Raw genomic sequence first — 18,776 nt, 5'->3', positions numbered from 1 at the left:
CTGGTGCGACGGTCTATGGGAGTCTCCCATGTGACGGCATCCCCCTGTTGGGCCCCATGGTGGGTGGGGTCACTAGGAGCTGAATATACATTCTTAAATATGGATTGCAAAAACTCAATTCAAGCGACCAAAGTAAAGACCTCCAGCCAACCTGCTTACTTAATAGTACATGCAACTGGAGAAAAACCCCTTGCTAAGTGTTCCCCCTTTTTGATTCAAAAGCTGTTTGAATCAACCATTGGGCATTTGAAAAAAATTCAAAAATTGAGGTCAGGGGACTTACTTGTAGAAACAGCCTCTCCTCAACAAACAACAAAGCTTTTGTCAATTACAACTCTTGGAGACATGGGAATATCGGTCACACCACACGGAAGTTTGAACTCATCACGTGGTGTGATATCTGAGTTTGACTTGATGTCTGAAGACGAATCAGACATTCAGATCGGCCTCTCGGACCAAGGTGTCACTTCTGTCCGACGCATTTCGATCCGTCGAGACGGCAAGTTGATACCCACTAAACATTTAATTATCACATTCAACAACCCGACACTGCCATCTTTCGTTACAGCAGGATATCTGCGCTGCGCAGTTCGTCCGTATATTCCAAATCCGCTGCGTTGCTTTAAATGCCAGCGATTTGGACATTCCCAGACCTCTTGTCGAGGCAAAAACTTGTGCGCACAGTGTGGAACTGAAGGTCACAACAGTACTGAATGTAAAAGTACGCCACACTGTGTGAACTGCAAAGATGCCCATCCTTCCTACTCACGAAAGTGTACCGCATGGCAAAGAGAAAAAGAGATCCAACGGGTAAAAACTATGAAAAACATCTCATATCCAGAGGCTCGTCGTATGGTCACTCCAAGTGCACCTATGCAACAAAAGACATTTGCTGCCGTGTTGAAATCTACTAACACATGTGGGGTTCAAACAGAGATTTCTGTATCCCCAAGTGAATCTTTTACACGCCATGCGAAATGTTTAATACTCCCATCTATGAAAACACCAGAACAGGAAAGTACAAAAGCAAAAACACCTCTACCAAAAACTGGGATAACAACTAGGAATGTGGGTTCCAAAAAAGCGAGTAAGAACCCACTAAACAAACAGAGAGTGAAAGCAGCACTCTCCAAATCCAAAAAATCGGAGGCTCAGTCGATGAGTGAGTTCTCTGATATCTCTGACGAAGAGAATAAACTGGAGGTGACCCAAACAACATCGCCTCTAAAAGGAAAATCATCAGTTAAATTGAAGAGGGACACTTTTGCAAAGAATGCTGTATCAAACACATAATGGATTATAAAATAATTCAGTGGAACTGTCGTGGTTTCCGCAACAACTTCTCTGACGTTAAACACCTGACATCACCTACCACATCTCTCTGCGTGGCACTCCAGGAAACACATTTAAAACCTGGAGAAAAAATATCTTTAAAAGGATTTGGACTCTACCGCAAGGATGATGATAGCCACAACCGCGCCAGTGGAGGTGTGGCTATACTGGTTTCAAACTGCATCCCGTCCTTACCGGTACAAATAACAACAGAGCTGCAAGCTGTGGCAGTCAGAATTTCTATTGGAGTAACTGTCACAGTTTGTTCCATATACTTGCCACCAGATGTCAGAGTCGATGAAGATGAATTGGATGCCTTGGTTGAACAACTGCCGACTCCATTCCTTTTACTTGGTGATTTCAATGGCCACAATCCAATGTGGGGCAGTCTTGACATAAACCGTCGAGGCAGGGCCATTGAGAGATTTATAGGCAATCACCAACTGTATTTATTTAATACTGGAGAAGTGACATACTTCCACGCCCCAACAAGAACATTTACTGCCATTGATCTATCATTAGCAACCCCAAATCTGTTTTCAGCGTTTACATGGGAGGTTGGATCTAATCCACTCTCCAGTGACCACTTCCCAATATTTTTAAAATATCGAGGCAGAGAAAGCTGTGAAACAGCCCGTCCACCACGCTGGAAATTTGAAACGGCAGATTGGCCTGCATTTTCCTCTTTGGCTAACATCACTGAGGAAATGGTCAATACTGCTGATATCAATGATGCAGTTGAAGTTGTCACTTCCAGTATTATTCAGGCAGCCGAAAAAACAATGGGGAAAACGTCAACCAGATATCCAAAACATCCGAAACCATGGTGGGATCAGAATTGCGAGGCAGCATTTAAAAAACAAAAGAAAGCATGGGGGATTTTCAGAAGATACCCCACTGCTGAGAATTTGATAGCTTTTAAAAAAGCAAAGGCAAATGCCAGAAAAATAAGGAGGCAAAGCCAAAGGGATTCCTGGAGGAAGTATGTTTCTAGTTTTAGGGCAAAACCAAATAGCTTTGCCGTAAAGTCCATGTGCCCCGACAATACTTGACTTGAATAAAAGTCTGGTGTAACCCACTTCCTACAGGCCCTCTTCATGACAGATGGAAAAAACAAAGCTGTTTGCCATCCTTTGTCTGAGGCCATCTACCTAGCATCCCACTTCTTGTTCAATTGATTCCTGATCATCATTTTTATCTGAGAAGTCGGCAGTTTCATACAGTCTTCAGGATACCTCAAAGTACCAAGCCAAAAAGGTAAGTTTATCCGGACTAAATAATTATAATGTGCACACTTAACTTCTAAGTCAAGAGGTAGCTCATTAGCTAATACCTGTAAAAGCCATAGTGGACGTTGTTAGATATGCTCTAGTCATAATCAGTAAAGCGGCAGGTTGTGCCTATAAAAGCTTTCTCCTATGAGGGGGCCCTAGCGCGTCGCCCCACACTCCAGCGGCATATGTTACAATAGGAATGAAAAGGAGTCTATATAGGATCCTCAGGGCGGGAAGCCGCAACCCCCACTCTGAGCTCAATAGCCCCTGTAGTTTTCCAAACTGATTAACAGCTTTCATCGTAACATTTTCTATATGGTCGGCCACAGACATACCAACTCATAGTCGAAGACCAAAGGTAACGTTGAGACTGTGCGCTGGGATAGATTGTCCATCTACCCTCACGCTGGGGGGGGCGATCCGGGCTGAGGACACCCCTCAGAAGCAACATCCCCGATTTTGCAGAGGCAAGTTGCAGTTTTATTTCACTAAGCTTTTTACGAACATATCGGAGCGCCTCACTACCTTTCCGTTCTAAATCCAACCTATTGTTCCCTTCAACAAGAATTACTATGTCGTCTGCATAGGCTAAATACCGACATCCAGAATTTCTTAGACCAGTCAGGACATCATTGAAAACAAGGTTCCAAAACTCCGGGCCCAGAACTGACCCTTGTGGGCAACTCTTACATATTTAATAACTTGCTCAGACCCATGAACATATTTTCAGCCCGTTTCCGAAAATAATCTTTAAATACACAGTATAAATCCATTGGGCAATTATTTTGCTGAAGAACCCATAGGACAGCCGGCCACCAGATATTGTCGAATGCCCCACTAATATCCAGAAATAACTAGAACATATTTACAATTAGAATCCTGTTTCCATATCTTTAAAGTACGAATTGCATCTGTAGTGGAACGACCTTCTCTGAAAGCAAACTGATAACTATCTAGGTAATTGTCAAAAAGCATATGTAGTCTTAACTTTAGCAATTTCTCATAAATCTTTTCTATTACAGACAACAAACATATTGGTCTATATGATTTAGGCAATCCGCGATCTCTGTCTTTATCCTTTAATAAAACTATCACTTTTGCAATTTTCCATCTATCGGGAAACATACCATTTATTAAGCAACTATTAAATAGTCTTAGCAACTCATATCTAATTACTAGATAAACTTTTTTAATCATAATATATAAGAGCCCATCTAAACCAGGTGCCTTCCTTCCTTTAAGCTTAATGACTACTTTATCTAAATCTTTTATTGAGAAAACTGCTGAATGTACTGTTGAGTGATACTTATCATTACCTGCTCTTACATTCCGCTGTTCCTCCGTATCTTCCTCACAATTATCATCAGGGAACAATATCGCAAATAAATTCCTCACCGAGCTATCCCAATCTATCGGAAACCCGATTTCGCTCCGGACAGCACACAGTACATTTACTACCCTCATCTTTTCACGTACAACTTTATATGGGACCCCCCATACGTCCCTATTTGAGCTTGACTCTACATAATTACGCCAGCTAGTAACCTTTGCTTGCCGAACCTTCCTCTTGTACTCCCTTAAATAAAACACTGTATTCCTCTAAACGATCCCGACGACGTATTAGATTTTTTCACGTTGAAACATCTTACGTTTCTTAAATACCTCACGTCGCAGATTGTCCAAATCCAAAGACCACCAACTTGATCTAAACTTAACTTTACTCCTACATTTTGATTCTCTATTCATAGCCCAAGAAAGAGACTCGTGGACGACCTCACAACACTGAAGCACATTTTGTTTGTTATTAATTTCTATAACTCTATTTTGCTCTATATACCTACTTACAGTTGCCCGAAATCTCTCTCAATTAACATTATGTTTTGTAAAAAAATAATTCTTTATTTAATACCTGCTGTCTAATACTAAAATTAATCTCATATGATAGTAATGCATGGTCCGAGGAAGTATAATCATGGGACACCTCACACTTCGGTATAAACCGTTCTAATTGCGACGAACAAGCCGCAATATCAATAAATGAAACACCCGTTGAAGATACAAAAGTAGGGATTAAAGACTGATTATTCAGAATCACAAAACCCCAACGACTTAGTACGGCCATTACTTCTTCACCTCGATCATCCAATCGATCACTTCCCCACATTGGGGACTTAGCATTAGCATCTATTCCTATTATGACCATGTTTCCCGTTAAAGCTTCTAAAACCAGCTTAAGTTCTCTAACAGAAATATTAATGTCCTTGCCGAGGGGAAAATAAAAGCTAACAATATAGACACTACACCCCTCCCTAGTATACTGTGCTACAGCACAGGTCTTGGAGGAGAATTGAATTAAATTCATAACTGACCAATTAGTATCACAAATTAAAAGAGCGGCCCAAGGTGTTCCTATAGAACACTGTACCACCCCTATTCTATTTCCTAACCCTCGGATTCTCCCATGGTAAGAATAGGGTTCTTGTATCATAACAACATCAGGCCGTAAACTATCAATATATAACCTCAATTCATCAGGGACTACTGAATTGCGTTGCATATTAAGCTGTGCTACTATTAATATCATGTTCGCCTTACTACCCATAATCAATGCTTTGCTTATAACGGCTAATTGCTAACTGAAATGCATGACAATTTCTGTCCCTTGAAAAATGATCGTTTCTTCTCCTCATCCGACCACACGGCACACATACCTTTTGTGAATCCTTCCCACTACAATCTCTAGATCTATGGCCTGTCTCGCCGCATTTAAAACAAGTATCCATATCTTGTGTACAAGTCTTCGCGATATGACCAAATAACTGACATCTATAGCATTTTGACACTTCATAATAATCTCTTATAACACAACATCTATAATTGATATATACCCTATTAACCTGTAGTAATCTATTTCTCAATTGAGGAGACACCTCCAGCACCCAATTTACTAACAATTCACGCTTTCTCCCTGTCCGATACAAACATTTAATTTCTTTTCCAAAGTCCTTTAAACTAACTTGACCATTCCTATATATAAAATCAACATTAAGCTCATAAATTACCTTAATCAATTCTTCTGGCTATATATTCCATGGTACATCATTTAACAACATCCGAGGCCTTCGCCTAACTGGAACTGAGATTCCCAAACCCTCTTTTTCAATTTGCTCATGTTTCAACAATCTTTCTTTATCTTCGCAAGAAGCTAATGTTACTACTATACCTCCTGATCTTAACTTCCGCATGCTTTTAAGTCTGATTTTATCTCTTCTAGGATTTATACAATTTATCACCTTTTGTCTAATCTCATCTGTTCCCTCTTGATCACTACCTCTTATTATGACTACATTTTCTTTATCTTCCTGTACTATTTCCTGTTTGTCCTGCAATACTTCAGAATACGTGGGCCTTGCTACTGTTGTTCCTTCTATACCATCTATTCGTTCAAATGCACTTAGCTTCCCTATCATCCTCTCATTTTCTAAAGTTAAATTTTTAACCATCCCAACTACTACACCAAAAGTGTCTGCCAAAAACTATGGCTATGAATTTAGTAATCTACTATCCTTATGTAATACAACTTTCCTAAAGTTTATTAAAATTTTCTCCGCCTCCTTTAAAATACCCTAAGTTTGACATCACTGGTGCCTTAATCAACGTCTCCAAGTCTACTTCTACACCTTTACCGCCTATTGGCGAATTAATTTGAGGGTCAGGTACCCCTCCCCTACCCCCCTGCACTTGTAAACTTCTTACTTTTTTTCTGACTACTCATTTTTAAGGAAAGAACCCCAGAAACCCCCAAGCTCAGGTGGTCACCTGCCACCTCCACACCACACGCACCCCACCACGTCCAGGAGCCAATGAGTGAACCAAAGGCAACCCCCGTGGCCTCGGCGGAGGCCCCACCCCCCACTAAAGGGACCTGAACAGGGCGCCATCCTGCACTCTAATGGGGGTGAGATTATGCGCAGGGCGGCCAGCTAAGGCAGGCTAAGCCCATTGGGCCCCTAACTAACCCGCGCCCCAGGTGCGCTATCCCCAGTTTTTTTCCGCTGTACCCTCAGGGATTGCCTTCAATCCTCTCTCCCCGGGAACGCGGTCTAAGCACATGTAACGGTATCAGGAACAGGCTAACACCTGAACCCCCCCGCCGCACCATTGGCTTTCCCGGGAGAACACGCCAAAGTGGCAAGCCACCATAAGCGAATTTGCCCGGGTACTGAGCTCCTCCGCCACGACAAGGCTGGCACGTACGAGTTGAGGTCAGGGCCAAAGCCCCGGGCCCCCATTTGGAGAGGAGTAGATAGGGACATTTTTTCATTCATTCATTCATTTAGTTTATTAACGTAACAATAGAAATTACATTTCCTGATGTCGCAAGGCATTATCAGGAGTAAAACTTCTTTACAATATAGAGAATTAATATACTATACTATACACAATATATTTTATACAATATATTTTTCATACAATAACAATTATTATGATAATTGCAGGTAATATATAAATAATAATGAAAATAAAAACTAATATAATTAATATTACTATATACTAACAAGTATATTACAAATAAAATACATAATAGACAATGAAAATAGCAGCTAGTACAGTCGAAATTACTGTACGCTATTATATAATAGTACTACTATAATCTGCTGTGTGCAGTAGCATTAAACATTATCACTATATGCGATAACATTATCACTGGCTATACACTATATACAGTATATACACGACATACAATATATACACCAACAGTGCTATATTATTAAATACTACAGATAATAACATATGCAGCAATACCACAAATAAGCACATATGCAGTAATACTACAGATACTACAAATCAATACACTAAATGCAATAAATATTAAAAGAATAATACAATACTGTAATAATACAGTACTGCAATAATACAATAGTAATAGTTTACCATGCACTGTTGTATATTATACAGTGTATATAATAACGTGACCAATACGTTATATTCAATATATACGTTGTATTCATCATATATAGAAACACTACCATACAATGCCACTATATACAATATCAATACTATATACAGTCATCATACAATGTGTCACCACGCAGTACACATATCTATACATCACCACTATATACAACACCATAACTAGGTATTGTTGTATACAGTACGTCAAATAGTTAGTTAATAATTTTTTAATAGCACATAGAGTAGCAAATTACACTAACAATTCACAGTAACAATATACAAAAATTAACATACTTCAAATTAATAACTGACAATATTAACATCGTAACTATTAACTGCAAATGTAACACAACAATACTTATCTACATGTCTGTTAACTTTAAATACAGTGGATTGCACATAGCGGTCACTAGTAGTAATAACAAGAGATACAGCAGGGTTAAGTGATGGCGGTAAGTCGAAAATAACTGTCAATTAGTTGTTCAAATTGATCATGGACTTCTTTGTCATATATAAGATTGCACGGCTCACAGAGCCAATGCAAATTTTTCCTATCCAAAAGGGTACGAAGGTAATGTCGTTCACGTTCCAACATAGGACAGTCATAAATATAATGCATGCTACTATCAGTAACTTCGCACACCGGGCAGAGATCATTGTCATAGGATGTAAAACGTGTAAGATAAGAGTTAAAACGGCCATGACCAGTGAAAAATTGTACGGTGTGGTGATTGATGTTGATCTAGTTATTATGCAGACGTTTGCTGATGTCTGGGAAAAATTGTTTTGTAAGAGACGTATTTGCGTCCCAGTCAGACTGCCATGCTAGGATCATCTCATTCCATAAAATAGCTTTTAACACTTTAATAGATATGCTATTATAATCGATGGCAATGTTCACATCCTCAGCTGCAATTTTTGCAAGCACATCAGCCCGGTCGTTTCCAATAACACCGTTGTGTGAGTGGGTCCAACTAAAGTAATATTTATTATCGGAATTCAATAAAATGCTCTGTATATCGTATACCAGAGGATGGTCGACGTTGTTTATAATCGCAGTAATTGACGAAAATGAATCAGTGATTACTGCTATTTTGCCATTGCTGACAACTCTATTACTCCATTTAAGTGCTTGCAAGATGGCAAGAAGCTCTGCCTGGTAAATCGAGCATAGTGGTGCCAGGCGGAATAAATCATAGTAGATCTCCAGCCCATCTCTATATACTACGAAGCTAGAACCAACCAAATGTTTGCACTTAGACCCATCCGTATATATGGTGACGTCACAGTCTATTGGGCAGCCAGCAAAGAACCTGAACGAAGTGTAGTGACGCAGTGTGTGACTAAAAGGTATATCACCCTCCAATGTTTCATCAGTAAAGAAATTAGACTGTGTAGAGGGGGATCGCCAAGCTTAATATTCCAAGTTTTTTGAAGGAAACTGATGTACTTATCGATAGGTGGCTTACAAGCCAAAACTTGTAGGCATGCGTTGGATGTTGTCCTGTAAGCCTTAGTGATTAATAATAACGCTCTCCTTTGGGCCGAAAATAACCTATGCTTTTGATGCACTTTGTTAGCAGCACCCCCCCAAACGCCACAACCGTAGGTAAGGACAGGTATGAATATACTGTCATAGATTGCAGTCATAGCAGATACACCCAGCCCCCAGTTTGTCTTGGCCACCTTAGCAAAAGCATGCATTATACCATTTGTATGTGTAGTGATGTACTGAATATGGCTATTCCAGGTAAGACTGTGGTCAAGTACTACCCTAAGATATTTTAGTTCTCGTACAACTTCGATCTTTTTCCATTCATGTAAAGGGTTGGAACTCTTGCATATAGATTTCTTTGCCCGGCCCTGTTAAAAACAATAGCCTTGCTTTTGGAAGGATTAAAAGCAAGTTTGTGATTTAGCCCTCATTCATAAATCCTGTCCAATGCAAAGTTGCCCTTGTTCTCTAAGTCAGCACGAGATTTTCCACCAAAGAGGAGAAACGCATCGTCTGCATAAGCAACCAACATGTCCTGGCCAAAATCCTGACACAGAAAGCGGTCAAACAGAATCACCCAAAACAAGGGCCCACACACCGATCCTTGAGGGCACCCTCTCTCCACTTCCCAATGAAAATTAAGAGAACCAATGGAAAACGTGGCTGTTCTATGGCTTAAATAATTGCAACACAGCTGATTAATATTACCAGGGCAAGAGAAGTTTCTTAGCTGATAATGTATCAGTGGCCACCAGGCCGAGTCAAATGCCTTACTTATATCTAGACTGAGGCCAAGCACGTAGGTGTTATTCTGAAGAAGCCCATGTATTTTGTCAACCACAGTAGATATTGCGTTGGCAGTAGACTTTTGATGTCGGAAATCGAATTGAAAATCATTCAGTTTGTGCGTTGATTCCAAATGCCAGAATAAGCGATCAGTCATGAGTTTTTCCAGGATTTTTCCCAAGATTGGGAGTAGGGAAATCGGTCTAACTTCATTGGACATAGAGGACTTAGGAATTGGGACAATATGGGCCACTTTCCACTGTTTAGGAAAAATTCCAAAGTGTAAGCACATATTGTAAATAGTGTATAACTGTCCGGGAATGATATTCCATAGCATCTTGGCAATACAGGCTGTCATGCCGTCATCGCCTGGTGCCTTATTCTGTTTAAGATTGCGAAAGGCCATATCAACCTCAGTGTATGTAAAGGGAGGAGTATTGATGGAGAGAGAAGGGAGCAGGCGGTTAGCACGAAGATCACGATGCCATTCTATGTCGTTTAATTCCAGGTCCTTAATGCAGAAGGAATCAAGTAAGGCCTCCGCAGTTTCACTCAGAGTGGTTGTAGTGGAAGTGTGAGTTTTGATGGGCATAAGAATAGTACTCCGTTTTAACTTCCCGGTACACATTTTAGTTAAGTACCCCCAAGGGTTCGCAGATGCACGAGTGCAATAGTCTCGCCAAGATTGTGTTTTTGTGGTAAGTATCGTAGCCTTATATGTTCTTTGATGTTGCAGATATTCTTCACGAAGTCTGTTTCTTACAAGTGGGTTACACAGTGTTTATACTTGCGACGCAAGTAAACATTGCGTCGCCGCAGCATAGAGAGTTCAGCGGTCCACCATGGTACCAGCATGCGAGTGGGTATGGTCTTGGGAATGTATAGCTCGCAAGCCTGATTAATAATTTGAATACTAGATTCTATTGTAACCCTGCCTTCCTCAATTGTGTTACACTCTGCAAGGTCCAACCTGGCATGAAGGAAGTTTGCAAGTTCAGCCCAGTTAGCTTTAAAAGGGTTATACCTTGCTCGACCTATTCCAGACTGGCCAATATCCAACCCACGGATTTCAAATGTGATGTATGCATGGTCAGAAAAGTTGTGTGTGTTCATCACCTGCCAGTCATATATGGCGTGAAAACAACCACTAGAGCAAGCGGTAATATCTACCCAGGAGAAATAATGATCGTTATCAAATGTAGGCAAGGAACGTGGATTATTTATAATATAAAGGCTATTCGATGCAATAAATTCCTCAAAAGCCTCTCCTCTGCTGTCAATTACATCTCCACCCCATGTTCGCGAGTGAGAGTTAATATCACCAGCAATAACAAAGTTATGAGATGGGTAAGAGTCAATTAGCCGTTGCAGAGCGTTAAGAATGTAATTGATATTTTGCGGCCGGGGGCAATACACGTTAACGATAATAAGTTTAAGGTTATGTATAAAAGTTTCAATGCATACCATGTACTCGGTGCTATGGGTATTCAAATGAAGAATGGGAATATGCCTGTGTGGTACAACAATGACAGCTCAAGGTGTGTTATCAGTACCTTTTATAACATTACAAAAAGCAAGATAAGAGGTCGGCGAGTTGTTAATGCAGTACGGTTCCTGTATTAAGACCAGATCATAATTGTGGATATCACTGGCAAGCAGCGAGCATGCAGCAATACTTCGTTGTAAATTAACTTGCAATACACGAATACTATTAGTGTTAGTTTGCCCCATAATCAGTTCTGCTTATTAAGTTGTTTTTAATACTTTGATATATTTTACATTTGGAATCTCGTGCATTGTGGTTGTAATTCTCAATATGACTATGCCGGCAATTAATACATATTGGTATGTTGTTCATGTTTGGACAATCCTTGAAAGCATGATGTTCCGCGCAATGGCTACATATATTATCATTCTCTAAACACTGTTTAGTGCTATGACCGTAGCGGCAACATCTGTAGCACTGCAAGACTGGGCAGAAGTCAACAGCCCTGCAGCGTGACCAACCGATATTAACCTTACCAAGACGAAGCCGGTGTTTACGTAAAGAAGGTGACACTTCAATCACCCAGTTTTGATACTCTGTGTTACGTTTACCAGTTGTGAACTTAAAACGAAGTTCATTATTGAAATCATTCACAGTATATAGTGAGTGGAATAGTTCGTTTTGGTGATAAAGATCATCAAGCAGTTCTTCTTCACTATTATGTTTGGGGACAGAAAATAGCATTATGTGAGGTTTTCTCTTAATGGGTTTTCTGATGTGTACCTCGGGAACGTTCTCTTTAACATACTGTTCAAGCACGACAATATCCTCGCTTTTTTCCAACTCCAAAGCAATGCCCCCATTATCAATTTTACGCACCTTATCTACTCTGATTTTTATCTTTCTTGGGTCGATACGTTCTTCGAGCAGCTTCTTAACATTATCACTGCTTTTATATTCGCTCGTATCGTATATAAGGAGTACATTATTAGATGTTTGATTAAAATTCTGTTTGCGGGGGTCTTTCCTGCCAGACAAAAGTACTTCACTGTATAATTTAGGGGAGTTATCACCCACAGTTTTATTTACATCTAAACCATTTAGGCACTTGAGGACGTCATCTTGTTTACTCAAAATGTTCTCAGTGGTATCATTGTTTTTAGTACAGTTATCATGTATCTTATCAATTTTGTTGGAAATCGCATTTAACATTTCAGAAACCGCAGTATTTTCGTAAATATTAATGACTCTATCTATACAATCTAGAATATAATCTGTATGTCTAGTTGTAGAAAATTTAGAATTTGCATTTTCAGCGATGTAATTTTTTAATTCGCTAATTACCGCAGTTGCGGCAACACGTGCTGCAGAAAGGGACATGTGTTCTGTAACTAACTCATTCATTTTATGAAATAAAGCAATATTAGAGAACTAATAAGCAAGTTACTACTAGTAAATATATAGAGAAATGATAACTTATAATTATATAAAACTATAATTAATAACAGTCCAAAATAATAACTTAAGTAATTATATTTAGAGCTGACTTATTCTAATTATCACAAAAACCGGCTAATCGTATTCTACTCGATGAGCTGATTCCAAAAATATATAATATGTCCATAAAATATTAAGAAGAACACGAGAAATCGCTACGATGTTGATTTTTAACTAAAGGTCAATGACCGTTGCCACGGCGATCACGTGCAGGAGAAATGTTGAAATCGAACTTAATTTAAGAATCGCCATAATTTAAAAAGTATTATACAGAATTCGATGAAAATTTACAAACAAGTTACATATGAGGTGTAGATCGTCACACTCAAAAATTATTCAAAAATGTCAAGCCGGAAGCGAGATAATGGCGTTCGATGGTAGACCGGAAGTAGCCTCATAAATCGGTGAAAAATAGTAGATAGGGACAAGCGTCTCAATAGTCCCAACATCCATTCCTGCTGCACCTGTCAATTGACTTATCAGCAGATCGAGTCCTACAAGTTGAATACCTCCAATCACTATAACAACGGTAAGTACTTGTATAAACATATAATAAACGGGACAATAAATGACAATGTAAATCTAACCTTGTGTATATAATCTGTACTTTATACGCTCAATAAACATCAAATTTAAAACGTTAAAAACTTGTTTGTAAATTAATTTATCAGAGACCAACCGACGTATAAAAGCATTTCCAGTAAAACCTCCACTTAAATATGTACTTTTTAAACGAATCTCTTCCAGAAGTGGACAACTAAACATAAAATGATATAAGGTATTCAAAGCACCGCATTCACAATAAGGTGATGAAACTAAATTAAAACTATATAACTTTTCTCTCAGATCACCGTGACCGGTCAGTACCTGACTTACATAGAAATTCAGTACCACCCATCTTGCACTCGCTCTCGCCCCAACTGTCGGGAAGAACACCGAGGTTTGCCTGCCCTTCTCAGAGTTAATCCATCTGTCATTCCAAATTTTACCCAACTCGTTCCTGATCCTCTTCTTAACCCGTGTCATGGTAAGACCCACAGCATCATCAGGGTACTTAAACCCACCTAACGTGAAAGGAATACCTGCTCGCACCCAATACCTATAATAAGCAAATAAAACTTCTAAATCCAAAGGTAATTCATTAGACAAGATTTGCAAAGCCATGGTAGAGGTAGTTCGATAAGCTCTGGTCATTATCAAAAGGACAGTTCGCTGTGCCTTCAATAAGGTCCTTCTAAGAGAGGCTCCCAGCACTTCGCCCCATACACCTGCGGCATAACTTACAATAGAAACAAACAAGAGTCTATATAAGGTTCTCAGGACAGGAAGCCGCAACCCCCACCCTGTCCCCAATAGCCCTTGCAGTTTACAAAATTCGGTCACAGCCTTAGAAACCACCTGATCAACATGCTTAGTCACACTCATCCTCACCCCGAGTTGCACTCCAAGGTAACGGACTGACTGCACTGTCTTAATATTCACTGTGCCCGAACGCACCTAGGGGGGCGATCAGGACTGAGAAAGCCTCTCAACAGCATGGCCATTGACTTTAAAGGTGCCAGCCGTAATTTTATATCTGCCAACATATCCTCCAAGCACCGAACCACCTCTCCAGCCCGCAACTCTAATTGGGCACGGCTATTCCCCTCCACTACAATAACCAAATCATCAGCATAGGCAATAAATTTAAACCCTAGGCTTCGAAGACAAATCAGGACATGATTAAAAACTACATTCCATAATTCAGGCCCAAGCACAGAGCCCTGCGGGCAACCTTTACTGACCTTTTTCTCTATAAAATCTATCCCATGATAATACCGAACAACTCTTTTGGAAAAGTAATCAGACAACACCCCGTATAAATCCCCAGGACACTTCTGCTGACGGAGCGACTGCAATACAGCCGGCCACCAAATATTATCAAAGGCCCCTGCAATATCAACAAAGAGACCCAAAACATATTTACTATTACTCTTCCTTGTCCACCTCTGTAAAAGACAAATAGCATTTGTAGTACATTTATTCTCCCTAAAACCAAACTGGCATTCATCAATGCAATCAATAAATATATTTCGCAATCTTAGTTTGAGTAATCTCTCAAAGATTTTTCCTACCGTCGACAATAGACAAATCGGCCTATAGGACTTTGGAATACCTCTATCTCTATTCTTGTGTTTTAGCAATTTTATTACCCTTGCTAACTTCCATCTATGAGGAAAGACTCCTAAAAACAAACAATAATTAAATATCCTTAACAAATCTTCTTTTATAACACTATAAGCCTGACGAATCATAAGATAAGTTATATTATCAATTCCTGGTGCTTTACGCCCCTTCAAACCAAGAACAACCTTATCCAACTCCTGCATGCTAAAAGCTGCCGAGTTCCCAACAATTTTATAACATAGATTCTCTATTCGAATTGCAGCCTGTTCCAACGTATCCTCACTCTCCTCATCATCTGGAAACAATACCTAAACAAATTATTAACAGACAACTTCCAATCAGTTGGATATTCCGTATCTCTAATTGAACATAAAATATTACTCATCGAAATTTTCTCCCTAACTATCTTATAAGGTGTTCTCCAAATGTCTCTACTAGACATTGACTCAACAAAATTTTGCCAGCTTTCTCTCTTAGCAACATCAACCTGCCCTCTATAATTCTTATATGCCAAACGATACTCGTTCAATTTCACCTCTCGCATAACTAAATCTTTTTCACACTGAAACTGTCGCCTTAAACCCTGCACCCGCTGCCTCATAACATCCAAATCCAATGTTTACCATCTTGTCCTAAAACGGCTAAAACGGCGAAAACGCCGACCCTGAGATACTGCCATACTAGCACGACTTATAGCCATATGCCCTACATTTATAAGCTGAATTAACTCTGAGATATTACTAATAGAAGTCACTCGATACCGTTCCATATATACCCCAACAATACTCCTATATTTTACCCAATCAATACTTTTCTTATCCAAGTAAACCTCATACTCCTGCCGCCTATCTGTTATCCCAAAACAAACCCGATACGTTATTAAGGCATGATCAGATGAGGTATACCTATGAGATACCTTACAATCCCCAATGACAGACTGTAATTGCTTAGAATACACTACCACATCCGTAAAAGAGCTTCCCCTTGCAGACATAAATGTTGGGACTACATTCTGACTATTTAAAACATTATATCCCCATCTACTTAACGTTGCCACCAACACCTCACCCCTATCATCAAACTCATCACTACCCCATAAAGGTGATCTCGAATTGGAATCCATTCCCACTATTACCTGCTTACCCTCTAGTGCCAAAAATATTTGTTCCAGTTCAGTTAACGAAACACTAATATCTTCATTCGGGGAAAATAAATACTTGCAACATAAATACTAACTCCCTCTCTGGTAAGCTGAGCAACTGCGCAGGTACCCAAGGAAAATTGATTCAACTCCATTATAGACCACAAATTACTACAGTCTACTAAAGCTGCCCACGGTGTTTGATTAAAACTCTGAACAACTTTTCTATTTACACCATAACCACAAACCCTTCCCCTAAATGCATAAGGTTCCTGTAATATTAATATATCCAGTTTAACATTATCAAAATATAGAGCCAGTTCATTAGGAACTAATTTACTTCGTTGAGCATTAATCTGTTCTATCCCTAACTGTAAATTCCTATTATCCATAATTAATATTACGTTTGTATCTTGATATTGCTACTTGATATGCAAAACAATTCCTATCTTTAGACTGATGCTCATACTTTCTGCTTAGACTCCGACATGGTATACATATCTTCAATGCGTTCTCTAACTTACAATCCCTCGAACGATGACCTGACTCTCTACACTTAAAGCAAATTTCCTCCAGTTGTCGACAAGATTTAGCTATATGACCATACATTTGACACCGATAGCACTTAGAAATCTCTACATAATCCCGAATAGGACAACATCTGTATTCTACATAAAACTTATCTAATCTTATTAACCTTAACCGCATCTCTGGACTTACTTCAATCACCCAATTCACCATCAGCTCTCTTTTCCGTTCTGTTGTATATAACAATTTAAAATTCCGTTTAAACTTTCAATATCCACATCTAAATCTCTATATAACAAATCTTTATTTAACTTATATAACAATTGTATTAAACTCTCCTCAGTTATATCTCTAGAGACATCAACTAACAACATTCTTGGCTTACGTTTTACTGGCACAGTTCCCCTCGATGTGGGTTCCTGTCCGTGGTGAGGGGACCTCCCAGAGATGGTTTAGTATCTCTTCTTTACCATCCCTGGGATCTGAACGCCCACCCACGTGTTTGCCGTGCGTGGTGGCCCGTATGCCGGAAAGGGGGATCCTGGTAGTTGAGGGGCAACATACCGTCCCCAACACACTGCTTTGGCCCCTGCTTCGGATAAACGGGAGGCTCAAATCAGGCTCCGTTTGAGTCAATCGGCTGGTCGTTGAGTCATTGTTGACCTCGGCTTGGAGTCAACCGATCGATGCAGACCGGGCGGACACGTCAGACAAGAGTGTGCTTTTCTCGACTGCATTGTGAGGGTATAGCTCCTGGGAAACCCTGGTGTGACGGTCTATGGGAGACTCCCATGTGACGGCATCCCCTTGTTGGACTCCATGGTGGGTGGGGTCACTAGGAGCTGAATAGTTATTTTTAAACATGGATTCATCAAAAGCAAAAACCACAAGCACCATTGCATCACAACCAAAGGAGGTCAGTTCCTCCAACCAACCAATTTATCTCATAGTACATAGTACTACTGAAAAACCGATGTCTAAGTGCTCCCCTTTCCTAATTCAAAAGTTGTTTGAATCAACTATTGGACATTTAAAGAAAATACAAAAATTGAGGTCAGGGGACCTACTTATAGAAGCAGCCTCCTCTCAACAGTCAGCAAAGCTTTTGAAAATGACATCTCTAGGAGACATAACAGTCACCATCACACCACATGCAAGTTTGAACTCATCACGTGGTGTGATATCTGAGGTCGATCTGATGTCTGAAGATGAATCAGATATCCAGATCGGTCTTTCAGATCAAGGTGTCACTGCTGTCCGACGCATCTCCATTCGTCGTGATGGCAAGTTGATACCAACTAAACATCTCATTCTCACTTTTGGAAAGCCAACATTACCATCATTTGTTACTGCAGGATATCTGCGCTGTCCAGTTCGACCATATGTTCCAAACCCGCTGCGCTGCTTCAAATGCCAGCGGTTTGGACATTCTCAAACATCCTGCAGAGGAAAGAGCGTATGTGCACAGTGTGGAAGTGAAGGTCACCAGAGTGCTGAGTGTACCAATACTCCATGCTGTGTGAATTGCAAAGATGCCCATCCTGCCTACTCCCGGAAATGCCCTGCATGGCAGAGAGAGAAAGAAATCCAACGAGTGAAAACAGTTAGCAACATACCTTACCCAGAGGCTCGGCGCATGGTCACTTCAAGTGCACCATTGAAACAGAAGACATTCGCAGCTGTTTTGAAATCCACAAAGACATGTGCAGTTCAAACGGATATTTCAGTTTCTCCGAAAGAATCTCTCACTTGCCATGCAAAATGTCTACTGATCCCATCAACAGAAACACAAGAAAAAGAGAATTTAAAAGCAAAAGCACCCCTACCTAAAACAGGGGTCACAACAAGAAACCTGGGTTCTAAGAAGGCAAGTAAGAACCCACTAAACAAACAGAGAGTGAAAGCAGCTCTCTCTAAATCTAAAAAATCAGAGGCTCAATCTATGAGTGAGTTCTCTGATATCTCTGATGAAGAGAATAATATGGAGGTTACAAAACCAAAGTCACCTCCAAAAGAGAGACCCCCTGTTAAATTAAAAAGGGATACCCTCGCAAAGAATGCTACCTCAAACACATAATGGATTATAAAATAATCCAATGGAACTGTCGTGGTTTC

The 18,776-nt window shown here is 39.9% G+C and overlaps 1 protein-coding gene across 1 annotated transcript; it reads left to right on the top strand.

Annotated features, from left to right (window-relative positions):
• Positions 1-345: 345 nt before the first annotated feature.
• Positions 346-1,293, top strand: LOC136980545 (uncharacterized). The gene has a single exon (XM_067276674.1). The coding sequence runs from the start codon at positions 346-348 to the stop codon at positions 1,291-1,293; it is 948 nt and encodes a 315-aa protein (XP_067132775.1).
• Positions 1,294-18,776: the final 17,483 nt, after the last annotated feature.

Source organism: Centruroides vittatus, unplaced genomic scaffold, assembly GCF_030686945.1.
Source record: "Centruroides vittatus isolate TY-2023 unplaced genomic scaffold, ASM3068694v2 contig_705, whole genome shotgun sequence".
In the NCBI taxonomy this organism is placed as follows: domain Eukaryota; kingdom Metazoa; phylum Arthropoda; class Arachnida; order Scorpiones; family Buthidae; genus Centruroides; species Centruroides vittatus.
The sequence above is the reverse complement of the archived record's forward strand: the minus strand, read 5'-3'. Positions and strand labels throughout refer to the sequence as shown.

Excerpts from the sequence above, each read along its gene's own strand:
- LOC136980545 (XM_067276674.1), top strand. The coding sequence starts at position 346 with ATGGGAATATCGGTCACACCACACGGAAGTTTGAACTCATCACGTGGT.